Source organism: Oncorhynchus clarkii, unplaced genomic scaffold (assembly GCF_045791955.1).
Source record: "Oncorhynchus clarkii lewisi isolate Uvic-CL-2024 unplaced genomic scaffold, UVic_Ocla_1.0 unplaced_contig_8895_pilon_pilon, whole genome shotgun sequence".
Classification (NCBI taxonomy): domain Eukaryota; kingdom Metazoa; phylum Chordata; class Actinopteri; order Salmoniformes; family Salmonidae; genus Oncorhynchus; species Oncorhynchus clarkii.
In genome coordinates, this window is record NW_027260951.1 from 140001 (window position 1) to 153798 (window position 13798).

General features: G+C 45.2%; 1 protein-coding gene across 2 annotated transcripts in view; it reads right to left on the minus strand.

Annotated features, from left to right (window-relative positions):
• Positions 1-13142, minus strand: part of LOC139402499 (E3 ubiquitin-protein ligase HECW2-like) — a 45245-nt gene extending 32103 nt beyond the window's left edge. For both annotated transcript variants that reach the window (XM_071146476.1, XM_071146475.1), the window contains exons 1-5: positions 11612-13142; positions 6286-6393; positions 5631-5725; positions 991-1066; positions 1-83 (exon numbers count right to left, since the gene is read on the minus strand). The exon at positions 1-83 is cut by the window's left edge and continues 87 nt beyond it. In XM_071146476.1, the coding sequence (XP_071002577.1) occupies positions 1-83; positions 991-1066; positions 5631-5725; positions 6286-6393; positions 11612-11981 (732 nt within the window). In that variant the 5' untranslated portion in view covers positions 11982-13142. The remainder of the gene's footprint in view (positions 84-990; positions 1067-5630; positions 5726-6285; positions 6394-11611) is intronic.
• Positions 13143-13798: the final 656 nt, after the last annotated feature.

Here is a 13798-nt window from a genome sequence, read left to right on the forward strand (position 1 = left end):
CCTCTTCCCAGGGTGAATGGACATCTTCAGGTAGGGGTCAGGGTTAAAGAACATCCCCTTCTTCAGACCCAACGCACGGATATCTATAGAGAAAGACACATACCATGTATCCTGGAAATATACTGGAAATATACTGGAAATATACTGGAAATATACTGGAAATATATAAAGCTCATGGGTATCTACACAGATACACATATTAGAGCTGTGGAGTTATATCATACACACACACACAGAATAATTAAATAATACATTTATTTTAAACACATTAGGGTCTCTACAGAAAGACTCAGAGAAATCTCTACTTCATAATGTATACCAGGTGTCGGTAGACAACTCTGGCCCAGGAGTGGCTGTATACCAGGGGTCGGTAGACAACTCTGGCCCAGGAGTGGCTGTATACCAGGGGTCGGTAGACAACTCTGGCCCAGGAGTGGCTGTATACCAGGTGTCGGTAGACAACTCTGGCCCAGGAGTGGCTGTATACCAGGGGTCGGTAGGAGTGGCTGTATACCAGGGGTCGGTAGGCAAGTCTGGCCCAGGAGTGGCTGTATACCAGGGGTCGGTAGACAACTCTGGCCCAGGAGTGGCTGTATACCAGGTGTCGGTAGACAACTCTGGCCCAGGAGTGGCTGTATACCAGGTGTCGGTAGACAACTCTGGCCCAGGAGTGGCTGTATACCAGGTGTCGGTAGACAACTCTGGCCCAGGAGTGGCTGTATACCAAGTGTCGGTAGACAACTCTGGCCCAGGAGTGGCTGTATACCAGGGGTCGGTAGACAACTCTGGCCCAGGAGTGGCTGTATACCAGGTGTCGGTAGACAACTCTGGCCCAGGAGTGGCTGTACACCAGGTGTCGGTAGACAACTCTGGTCCAGGAGTGACTGACAGGAGGTCACGTGCAGTAACACATCTCAACCACAGGGAGGCAGTGCAGATCACACCAGACCAGTGTAGATTGAGACAAGCTGCCAATCAACAATAACTGACCTGATAAAGTGAAGCTGACGAGTTTCCGACAGTTCTCTGTCACTGATTGGCCCTCAGCTTGGCCCTCGGCTCTAACCTGGCAAGGAAACAACCAATGGGAGATGAGCTGTGACGGGAACTCAACCATTGAGAGATGTTAGTATAGGACAGTATAATACCACAGACATGAGACTTATGGTTAAGGGCCAACAAGACTGGAAAATATACCATCAACACAGAGCAGTACAGTACAGTGTAACACTGAGATATATCAATATCCAGTGTAACACTGAGATATATCAATATCCAGTTTAACACTGAGATATATCAGTATCCAGTGTAACACTGAGAAATATCAATATCCAGTTCAACACTGAGATATATCAATATCCAGTTTAACACTGAGATATATCAATATCCAGTGTAACACTGAGATATATCAATATCCAGTTCAACACTGAGATATATCAATATCCAGTTTAACACTGAGATATATCAATATCCAGTGTAACACTGAGATATATCAATATCCAGTGTAACACTGAGATATATCAATATCCTGTTTAACACTGAGATATATCAATATCCAGTTCAACACTGAGATATATCAGTATCCAGTTCAACACTGAGATATATCAATATCCAGTTCAACACTGAGATATATCAATATCCAGTTCAACACTGAGATATATCAATATCCAGTTCAACACTGAGATATATCAATATCCAGTTTAACACTGAGATATATCCATATCCAGTTCAACACTGAGATATATCAATATCCTGTTTAACACTGAGATATATCAATATCTAGTTCAACACTGAGCTATATCAATATCCAGTGTAACACTGAGATATATCAATATCCAGTGTAACACTGAGATATATCAATATCCAGTGTAACACTGAGATATATCAATATACAGTTCAACACTGAGATATATCAATATCCTGTTTAACACAGAGCAGTACAGTACAGTGTAACACTGAGATATATCAATATCCAGTTCAACACTGAGATATATCAATATCCAGTTCAACACTGAGATATATCAATATCCAGTTCAACACTGAGCAGTGCAGCACAGTGTAACACTGAGATATATCAATATCCAGTTCCACACAGAGCAGTACAGCACAGTGTAACACTGAGATATATCAATATCTAGTTCAACACAGAGATATATCAATATCCAGTTCCACACAGAGCAGTACAGCACAGTGTAACACTGAGATATATCAATATCCAGTTCAACACTGAGATATATCAATATCCTGTTTAACACAGAGCAGCACAGCACAGTGTAACACTGAGATATATCAATATCCAGTTCAACACTGAGATATATCAATATCCAGTGTAACACTGAGATATATCAATATCCAGTTCAACACTGAGCAGTACAGCACAGTGTAACACTGAGATATATCAATATCTAGTTCAACACAGAGATATATCAATATCCAGTTCCACACAGAGCAGTACAGCACAGTGTAACACTGAGATATATCAATATCCAGTTCCACACAGAGCAGTACAGCACAGTGTAACACTGAGATATATCAATATCCAGTTCAACACTGAGATATATCAATATCTAGTTCAACACTGAGCTATATCAATATCCAGTTCCACACAGAGCAGTACAGCACAGTGTAACACTGAGATATATCAATATCCAGTTTAACACTGAGATATATCAATATCCAGTGTAACACTGAGATATATCAATATCCAGTTCAACACTGAGATATATCAATATCTAGTTCAACACTGAGCTATATCAATATCCAGTTCCACACAGAGCAGTACAGTACAGTGTAACACTGAGATATATCAATATCTAGTTCAACACTGAGCTATATCAATATCCAGTTCCACACAGAGCAGTACAGTACAGTGTAACACTGAGATGTATCCATATCCAGTTCAACACTGAGATATATCAATATCTAGTTCAACACTGAGCTATATCAATATCCAGTTCCACACAGAGCAGTACAGCACAGTTTAACACTGAGATATATCAATATCCAGTGTAACACTGAGATATATCAATATACAGTTCAACACTGAGATATATCAATATCCAGTTCAACACTGAAATATATCAATATCTAGTTCCACACAGAGCAGTACAGCACAGTGTAACACTGAGATATTTTGGAGAGTGATACTGTATATCGGAGGGTCAGAGAGAGAGAGAGAGATCAAGTGGACTGGATGTCTGGTAATCTGTCAGATCCTGTCATAAAACCAACATGGCTGCCTGCCAGACGCTCCCTCCGATTGGAAGATTAACGCTCTGAATTTCATATCAAATTAATTTGTGCCAGCTGGTATTAGTGAACTCAGGAAGTGATAGGGCTGGAAGGAGGGAAGGAGAAGGAGAGGGGGAGGTTTGGAGGGAGGGAGAGGGGTAGTGGAGTAGGTTTGGAGGGAGGGAGAAGGGGAGGTTTGGAGGGAGGGAGAAGGGGAAGTTTGGAGGGAGGGAGCGGGGGAGGTTTGGAGCGAGGGAGCGGGGGAGGTTTGGAGGGAGGGAGGTAGAGGGGGAGGTTTGGAGGGAGGGAGAGGGGGAGGTTTGGAGGGAGGGAGAGGGGGAGGTTTGGAGGGAGGGAGGTTTGGAGGGAGAGGGGGAGAGGGTGAGGTTTGGAGGGAGGGAGAGGAGGAGGTTTGGAGGGAGGGAGGGTGAGAGAGGGGGAGGGATGGTGGGATGGAGGGAGGGGGGGTAGAGGAGAAAGAGAGGAGGGAGGGGGAGAGAGGAGTGGAGAGAGAGATGGAGGGGGTGGAGAGAGAGAGAGAGAAAACACCATTGTAAATACAACCTATATTTATGTTTATTTATTTTCCCTTCTGTACCATATACATCATTACAACACTGTATAAAGACATAGTATGACATTTGAAATGTCTATTCTTCTGTTGTTAATTTGCATTGTTACTTCACTTTTGTTTATTATCTATTTAACTTGCTTTGGCAATGTTAACATTTGTTTCCCATGCCAATAAAGCCCCTTAAATTGAATTGAGGGGGGGAGAGAGGGAGGGAGGTACGGTGGAGGGAGAGAGAGGGGTTAGAGAGAGCAAGAGAGAGGGGTGGGGATAGATGGGTGGAGAGAGGGAGGGGGAGGGAGGGAGGGAGAGAGAAAAAGAGATGGAGGAGGAGATAGATATAATATAGTCCAACTGCCATATTCAGATTGATATATAATATAGTCCAACTGACATATTCAGATTAATATCTAATATAGTCCAACTATTCAGATTGATATCTAATATAGTCCAACTGACATATTCAGATTGATATCTAATATAGTCCAACTGACATATTCAGATTAATATCTAATATAGTCCAACTATTCAGATTGATATCTAATATAGTCCAACTGACATATTCAGATTGATATCTAATATAGTCCAACTGACATATTCAGATTAATATCTAATATAGTCCAACTATTCAGATTGATATCTAATATAGCCCAACTGACATATTCAGATTAATATCTAATATAGTCCAACTGACATATTCAGATTAATATCTAATATAGTCCAACTGACATATTCAGATTAATATCTAATATAGTCCAACTGACATATTCAGATTAATATCTAATATAGTCCAACTGACATATTCAGATTGATATCTAATATAGTCCAACTGACATATTCAGATTAATATCTAATATAGTCCAACTGACATATTCAGATTAATATCTAATATAGTCCAACTATTCAGATTGATATCTAATATAGTCCAACTGACATATTCAGATTGATATCTAATATAGTCCAACTATTCAGATTGATATCTAATATAGTCCAACTGACATATTCAGATTGATATCTAATATAGCCCAACTGACATATTCAGATTAATATCTAATATAGTCCAACTATTCAGATTGATATCTAATATAGTCCAACTGACATATTCAGATTAATATCTAATATAGTCCAACTATTCAGATTGATATCTAATATAGTCCAACTGACATATTCAGATTAATATCTAATATAGTCCAACTGACATATTCAGATTAATATCTAATATAGTCCAACTATTCAGATTGATATCTAATATAGTCCAACTGACATATTCAGATTGATATCTAATATAGTCCAACTATTCAGATTGATATCTAATATAGTCCAACTGACATATTCAGATTGATATCTAATATAGTCCAACTGACATATTCAGATTAATATCTAATATAGTCCAACTATTCAGATTGATATCTAATATAGTCCAACTGACATATTCAGATTAATATCTAATATAGTCCAACTGACATATTCAGATTAATATCTAATATAGTCCAACTATTCAGATTGATATCTAATATAGTCCAACTGACATATTCAGATTGATATCTAATATAGCCCAACTGACACGTTCAACACACACACACACACACACACACACACACACACACACACACACACACACACACACACACACACACACACACACACACACACACACACACACACACACACACACACACACACACACACACACACACACACACACACACCTCTCTCTCTAAACAACCAGATAAGCTTGCCTAAGATGCAGCTACACCATCTGGCATACAGTTACTTGATCCATAAGCACTCCTTCATAAACATACACAGACAGACACACAGAACTCACAGGAAGTCCTGGGTTGTTGACGGTGATGCAGGGGGTTGTTGCTCTCAGGCCACCACTCACTCCATGATAGTACTTAAAGCAGATCTTAGTCTCAGCTGAGGAAGGAACACACACACAGAAGAGTTCTATTGTTCGAATCATCCTGAACACACACACACAGAAGAGTTCTATTGTTCTAATCATCCTGAACACACACACAGAAGTTCTATTGTTCTAATCATCCTGAACACACACACACACAGAACACTTCTATTGTTCTAATCATCCTGAACACACACACACAGAACACTTATATTGTTCTAATCATCCTGAACACACACACAGAATGCTTCTATTGTTCTAATCATCCTGAACACACACACACAGAAGAGTTAAACTGTTCTAATCATCCTGAACACACACACACAGAATGCTTCTATTGTTCTAATCATCCTGAACACACACACACAGAAGAGTTAAACTGTTCTAATCATCCTGAACACACACACAGAATGCTTCTATTGTTCTAATCATCCTGAACACACACACACAGAAGAGTTATATTGTTCTAATCATCCTGAACACACACAAATAATACTTATATTGTTCTAATCATCCTGAACACACAAACAGTTCTTCATAAACATTAACACACACACACACACACTATACTCACGCTCCATGAAGTAAGGTCCAGGCTCCAGCCTCCAGACGATCTGTCCTCTCTGGGTGCCGTTCACCCCGCGGTTCTTAGAGTCCCACACGTTGGCAGGACAGGTCTCGTCTGAGGAGGGGACACACAGTCACATCACTGATATAGGCTGTAACCGTGCTGACTTAGGCCATAACACAACTGACAGCCCCATACATTGACAGGACACGTCTCCTCTGAGGAGGGGACACACAGTCACATCACTGATATAGGCTGTAACCGTGCTGACTTAGGCCATAACACAACTGACAGCCCCATACATTGACAGGACACGTCTCATCAGACGTAAAACAACTGACACGTGGTATTTATAAATGTTTTATTTTTTTATTTGACCTTTATTTAGCAACTAGGCAAGTCGGTTAAGAAACAATTCATATTTAGAATGACGGACTACCCGGCCAAACCCAGAGGACGCTGGGCCTATTGTGCACCGCCCTATGGGACTCCCAATCACAGCCGGATGTGATACAACCTTGATTCGAACCCGGGACTGTAGTGACGCCTCTTGCACTGAGATGCAGTGCCACTCAGGAGCCCAACAGTACTAATGACAGGCAGAAACCAAGCTGAAACAGGCCCTAACAGTACTGATGTAGACGGTCAGAGGACTGACACACACCATGACACAACTGACAGGTCGTAATGTACTGCTGTAGCAGTAGCTGATGCTGTAACCTAGTGTAACAGTAGCTGATGCTGTAACCTAGTGTAACAGTAGCTGATGCTGTAACCTAGTGTAACAGTAGCTGACGCTGTAACTTAGTGTAACAGTAGCTGATGCTGTAACCTAGTGTAACAGTAGCTGACGCTGTAACCTAGTGTAACAGTAGCTGATGCTGTAACCTAGTGTAACAGTAGCTGATGCTGTAACCTAGTGTAACAGTAGCTGATGCTGTAACCTAGTGTAACATTAGCTGATGCTGTAACCTAGTGTAACAGTAGCTGATGCTGTAACCTAGTGTAACAGTAGCTGATGCTGTAACCTAGTGTAACAGTAGCTGATGCTGTAACCTAGTGTAACAGTAGCTGATGCTGTAACCTAGTGTAGCAGTAGCTGATGCTGTAACCCAGTGTAGCAGTAGCTGATGCTGTAACCTAGTGTAACAGTAGCTGACGCTGTAACCTAGTGTAACAGTAGCTGATGCTGTAACCTAGTGTAACAGTAGCTGATGCTGTAACCTAGTGTAACAGTAGCTGATGCTGTAACCTAGTGTAACAGTAGCTGATGCTGTAACCTAGTGTAACAGTAGCTGATGCTGTAACCTAGTGTAACAGTAGCTGATGCTGTAACCTAGTGTAACAGTAGCTGATGCTGTAACCTAGTGTAACAGTAGCTGCTACAGACACTATGGTCACTTTCCTGTTGTCCTTGAGCTGTGTAGGATGACAAAAGTCTGACATAGCCCATGTGTCACTCAGACAGTGTGTGACAGAGATGTGTGTGTGTGTGTGTGTGTGTGTAGTGTGTGCGTGTGCGTGTGTGTGTGTGTGCGTGTGTGTAGTGTATCTGTCACTCAGACAGTGTGTGACAGAGATGCGTGTGTGTGTATGTGTGTGTGTGTGTGTGTGTGTGTGTGCGTGCCTGTGTGTGTGTAGTGTATCTGTCACTCAGATAGTATGTGACAGAGATGCGCGTGTGTGTGTGTGTGTGTGTGTGTGTGTGTGTGTGTGTGTGTGTGTGTGTGTGTGTGTGTGTGTGTGTGTGTGTGTGTGTGTGTGTGTGTGTGTGTGTGTGTGTGTGTGTGCGTGCGTGCGTGCGTGCGTGCGTGCGTGCGTGCGTGCGTGTGTGTGTGTAGTGTATCTGTCACTCAGATAGTATGTGACAGAGATGACCATGATGAATATGTCTCATGTGTTTTCACCCAGTCCCCCCTCAGAGCCACAACTCAACTCACACCATGTCACAATCAATAACATCTGGACAGGATCCAGGCCAGGGTGGCAAGTGACAGCAGTCACAAGTCCCCCACCCACACACACACAGACAGGGTTGGGGAGTAACCGATAACATGTAATCTGATTACAAAAAGCTGTGACTGTAATGAATTAAATGAACCAGCTAAAATATTGTAATCAGATTACAGATACTTTTGAAAAACTACATCATTACGAAAAAATACATTATGACCCCTTTCTGTTTTCTCAATTCAGCATTGAAAAAAGGGTGCAGGTTTCAGTTTGTTCCACCTGAGAGAGTCTGACTACAAGTCAGAGACCACTATGATGACACACCAGATGATGACCAATCAGAGACCACTATGATGACACACAAGCACTATGTTCACACTACCTCCCCAGAGGCTCTGCATATTTAATCAATAACCCAGATAATGTCACAATAAGTCACTACTGTCACTTGTATTATTTCCGTTACCCAGAAACCCTGTGCTTTTTCCTCAACAACAGAGAGGTGGAAAAGGAAGAGAGGAAGAGAGGAGGAGAGGAGAGAGAGGGGGATGGAGTGATGGAGGGGGAGAGAGAGGAGGATGGAGTGATGGAGGAGAGGAGGATGGAGTGATGGAGGGGGAGAGAGAGGAGGATGGAGTGATGGAGGAGAGGGAGAGAGGAGAGAGAGGGGGATAGAGTGATGGAGAGGGAGAGAGAGGAGGATGGAGGGATGGAGAGGGAGAGGAGGATGGAGGGATGGTGGAGAGGATAGAGAGGAAGAGAGGAGAGAGAGGAGGATAGAGTGATGGAGGAGAGGAGAGAGAGGAGGATGGAGGGATGGAGAGGGAGAGAGAGGAGGATGGAGGGATGGTGGAGAGGGAGGATGGAGTGATAGAGGAGAGGGGAGAGATGAGGATGGAGTGATGGAGGAGAGGTGGATGATGGAGGGGGAGAGAGAGGAGGATGGAGTGATGGAGGGGGAGAGAGAGGAGGATGGAGTGATGGAGGAGATGAGAGAAAGGAGGATGGAGTGATGGAGGAGATGAGAGAGAGGAGGATGGAGTGATGGAGGAGATGAGAAAGAGGAGGATGGAGTGATGGAGGAGAGGAGAGAGAGGAGGATGGAGTGATGGAGGGGGAGAGAGAGGAGGATGGAGTGATGGAGGAGATGAGAGAGAGGAGGATGGAGTGATGGAGGGGGAGAGAGAGGAGAATGGAGTGATGGAGGGGGAGAGAGAGGAGGATGGAGGAGTGATGGAGGAGATGAGAGAGAGGAGGATGGAGGAGTGATGGGGGAGATGAGAGAGAGGAGGATGGAGTGATGGAGGAGAGGAGAGAGAGGAGGATGGAGTGGTGAAGGAGATGAGAGAGAGGGGAGGCAGGGCAGACGGTAGGTGCCAGTAATGGAGCCGTGTTGGCTCCAGGGCAGGGGTGGATGGCCCAGGGCCAGAATGATGCATCTCTCTGGGGGACACATCTCAGGTCCTCCCCCCCGGTCAATACCTCCACACACAGAGCCTGGTGTAGAGAGTGGATGGATCTCCTTTCACTGGCCATCACTCTCTCTACTGGCTGCTGCTGACACTACAGTGTTCAGGATGTGTGTATGTGTGTGTGTGTGTGTGTGTGTGTGTGTGTGTGTGTGTGTGTGTGTGTGTGTGTGTGAGTAAGTGCCCTCTGATAGCAGGCTGATGATAATGAGAAGATGATTAAAGAACTGAAGCTGTTACCACTATTCACTACTGTCCAGAATGTACAGAAGTCCACTATTCACTACTGTCCAGAATGTACAGAAGTCCACTATTCACTACTGTCCAGGATGTATAGAAGTCCACTATTCACTATTGTCCAGGATGTACAGAAGTCCACTACTCACTATTGTCCAAAAGTCCAGGCAGAAAGGCACACACCTGTCTATATAAGGTCCCACAGTTGACCGTGCATGTCAGACCGAAAATTAAACCATGAGGTCGAAGGAATTGTCCGTAGAGCTCCGAGACAGGATTGTGTAGCGGCACATATCTGGGGAAGGGTACCAAAATATTTCTGCAGCATTGAAGATCCCCAAGAACACAGTGGCCTCCATCCTTCTTAAATGGAAGATGTTTGGAACCACCAAGACTCTTCCTAGAGCTGGCTGCCCGGCCAAACTGAGCCATTGGGGAGAAGGGCCTTGGTCCGGGAGGTGACCAAGAACCCAATGGTCACTCTGACAGAGCTCCATAGGTCCTCTGTGGAGATGGGAGAACCTTCCAGAAGGACAACAATCTCTGCAGCACTCCACCAATCAGGCCTTAATGATAGAGTGGCCACTCCTCAGTAAAATGCACGATAGCCCGCTTACAGTTTGTCAAAAAGCACCTAAAATGACTCAGACCACGAGAAACAAGATTCTCTGGTCTGATGAAACCAAGATTGAACTTTTTGGCCTGAAAGCCAAGTGTCACGTCTGGAGGAAACCTGGCACCATCCCTACGGTGAAGTGTGGTGGTGGCAGCATCATGCTGTGGGGATGTTTTTCAGCGGCAGGGACTGGGAGACTAGTCAGGATCGAGGGAAAGATGAACGGAGCAAAGTACAGAGAGCTCCTCATTGAAAACCTGCTCCAGCGGGCTCAGGACCTGAGACCTTCGCCTGAAGGTTCACCTTCCTACAGAACAATGACCCTAAGCACAGCCAAGACAACGCAGGTGTGCCTTCAGGACAAGTCTCTGAATGTCCTTGAGTAGCCCAGCCAGAGGCCGGACTTGAACCCGAGCGAACATCTCTGGAGAGACCTGAAAATAGCTGTGCAGCAACACTCCCCAACCATTCTGATAGAACTCGAGAGGATCTGCAGAGAAGAATGGGAGAAACTTACCAAATACAGGTGTGCCAAGCTTGTAGAGTCATACCCAAGAAGACTTGAGGCTGTAATCACTGCCAAAGGTGCTTCAACAAAATACTGAGTAAAGGGTCTGAATACTTATGTAAATGTGACATTTGTTTTTTATTTTTAATACATTTGCAAACATTTCTTAAAACCTGTTTTTGCTTTGTTATTATGGGGTATTGTGTGTAGATTGAGGGGGAAAAAACTATTGAATCAATTTTAGAATAAGGCTGTAACGTAACAAAATGTGGAAAACAAGGCTGGTCATGGCTCACATTGGTCTTCCTCTCTCTCATCCTACCTCCCGCCCCCTCTCTTCCTATCTCCCTCCCTCCCTCCTCTCTTCCCCCGTCCTTGGTCTCCATTGAGGATCTTGTTCTATGATTGATGTGTGTGTTTAAAATGTGAAGGTAAATAAATGAATGTCCAACTTCCTGGGAATGGGACAATAAAGGAAAACTTGACATAACTTGACCCCCCTACCCCTTCTTCCTCTGAAGATGGTCTAGTCCTCCCCCTGTGTCTCACCGATATGGTAGAGTCCGATCCAGTCCGTGGCGTCCACTTCCTCCTTGATGTCCCAGTTGATGACCAGGTTTTGGCCCCGCCCCATTGTGAACTCGTATGTCGACGCAGTCAGCGATGACCTGCTCTCCGAGGTCACCAGGTCCGTGTCGCTATTGGCCCTTTGTAGTCCGCCGCCATGACCCTCTCCATGACCTCCGACCCCTGACCGTTCACCAGCTGACCTTTCCCCGCCGTGACCCCTAGGGCCAATGCCATCACCGCCCTGGGCTGAGAGGGAGCGCAGGTTTTCAGGGCTGAGAGTGTAGCGCATGTGGGGGTTGCGCCTCCTCACCACCAGGAGATGCTCACGAGCAGTGGGAGTGGTCGTCATGGTGACCACAGGGGAGAAGGGAGGAGGGGATTGGGGGTGAGATGGGAGGTGAGATGGGGGTTGAGAGGGGTGGGGGTGATGGTGATGATGGGGGGAGTGGTGGTGATGGGAGGGGGAGGAAGGGTGGGGGCGGGGGCGGGGGGGGAGGACAGCCGTGGCGAGGGAGGGGCGAATGGTGGAGGTTGAGCAGGGGAGGGGGGAGAACTGTGTGCCTCGCCCAAAGCTAGAGCCAGAGAGGAGGGCCACAGGGCAGGAGGCCACAGCACAGGGCCAGAGACAGCCTGGTAGAGCCTACTAGAACCTAATAGAACATACTAGAACCTAATAGAGCATACTAGAACCTAAGAGAACATATTATAATCTAATAGACCATAACAGAACATACTAGAACCTCTTAGAACGTACTAGAACCTAATAGAACATTCTAGAAGCTGACGCGCTAGCTACGGTCAGTAGAAGCCACTAGATTGAATACTACAGTCTGGATCCAACAAGCAGCCAAGCCCAGACACAGGTCAGAGGTTAGCTAACACATCTCCACTTGTAAGGAGGTTTTCTCTTGCCACTGTGCTGCTGCCTGCTCTCTGGAAGTCAGAAATAGGTTTACTAAGGTGACTACTGTAAAGCACTTTGTGAGAAATGTTGCTGTAAAAAGGCTTTTATAAATAAAGTTTGATTGAGTGATTGTGGAATTTGAGGCCTGTGATCCAGTCTTCCTATTAGTTGAGATGAACAGGAAGTGAGGTGGGCTGATGCTGAGGTCACATCCTGTTCTCTCCTGTCCGTTCAGCGCTGGTCCAGCCCAGTTTCACATCAGAACATTTAGCTTCAGTTCATTACTCAGTGCAGTACAACTGGAGTGGTTCAAGATTTCAATCTAGGGATGGGCTGTACCATGGCTCTTACACACAGGCCCTGAGGCTGCATGTTGGGAGGGGGGAGAGAGAGGGAGGGAGGGGATGACGGGGGGCGAAGCTCCTCTCTCCCCCTCGTCTGTTTGGGGAGGGGTGGAGTGGAAGGAGGTTGGATTGTAGTCTAGTTGGAACTAGGGTGGTCTGGGGTAGGATGTTGGATTGTAGTCTAGTTGGAACTAGGGTGGTCTGGGGTAGGATGTTGGATTGTAGTCTAGTTGGAACTAGGGTGGTCTGGGGTAGGATGTTGGATTGTAGTCTAGTTGCAACTAGGGTGGTCTGGGGTAGGATGTTGGATTGTAGTCTAGTTGGAACTAGGGTGGTCTGGGGTAGGATGTTGGATTGTAGTCTAGTTGCAACTAGGGTGGTCTGGGGTAGGATGTTGGATTGTAGTCTAGTTGGAACTAGGGTGGTCTGGGGTAGGATGTTGGATTGTAGTCTAGTTGGAACTAGGGTGGTCTGGGGTAGGATGTTGGATTGTAGTCTAGTTGGAACTAGGGTGGTCTGGGGTAGGATGTTGGATTGTAGTCTAGTTGGAACTAGGGTGGTCTGGGGTAGGATGTTGGATTGTAGTCTAGATGCAACTAGGGTGGTCTGGGGTAGGATGTTGGATTGTAGTCTAGTTGGAACTAGGGTGGTCTGGGGTAGGATGTTGGATTGTAGTCTAGTTGGAACTAGGGTGGTCTGTGGTAGGATGTTGGATTGTAGTCTAGTTGGAACTAGGGTGGTCTGGGGTAGGATGTTGGATTGTAGTCTAGTTGGAACTAGGGTGGTCTGGGGTAGGATGTTGGATTGTAGTCTAGTTGGAACTAGGGTGGTCTGGGGTAGGATGTTGGATTGTAGTCTAGTTGGAACTAGGGTGGTCTGGGGTAGGATGTTTTCCTCTTCCAGGGGGGACAGAATGGG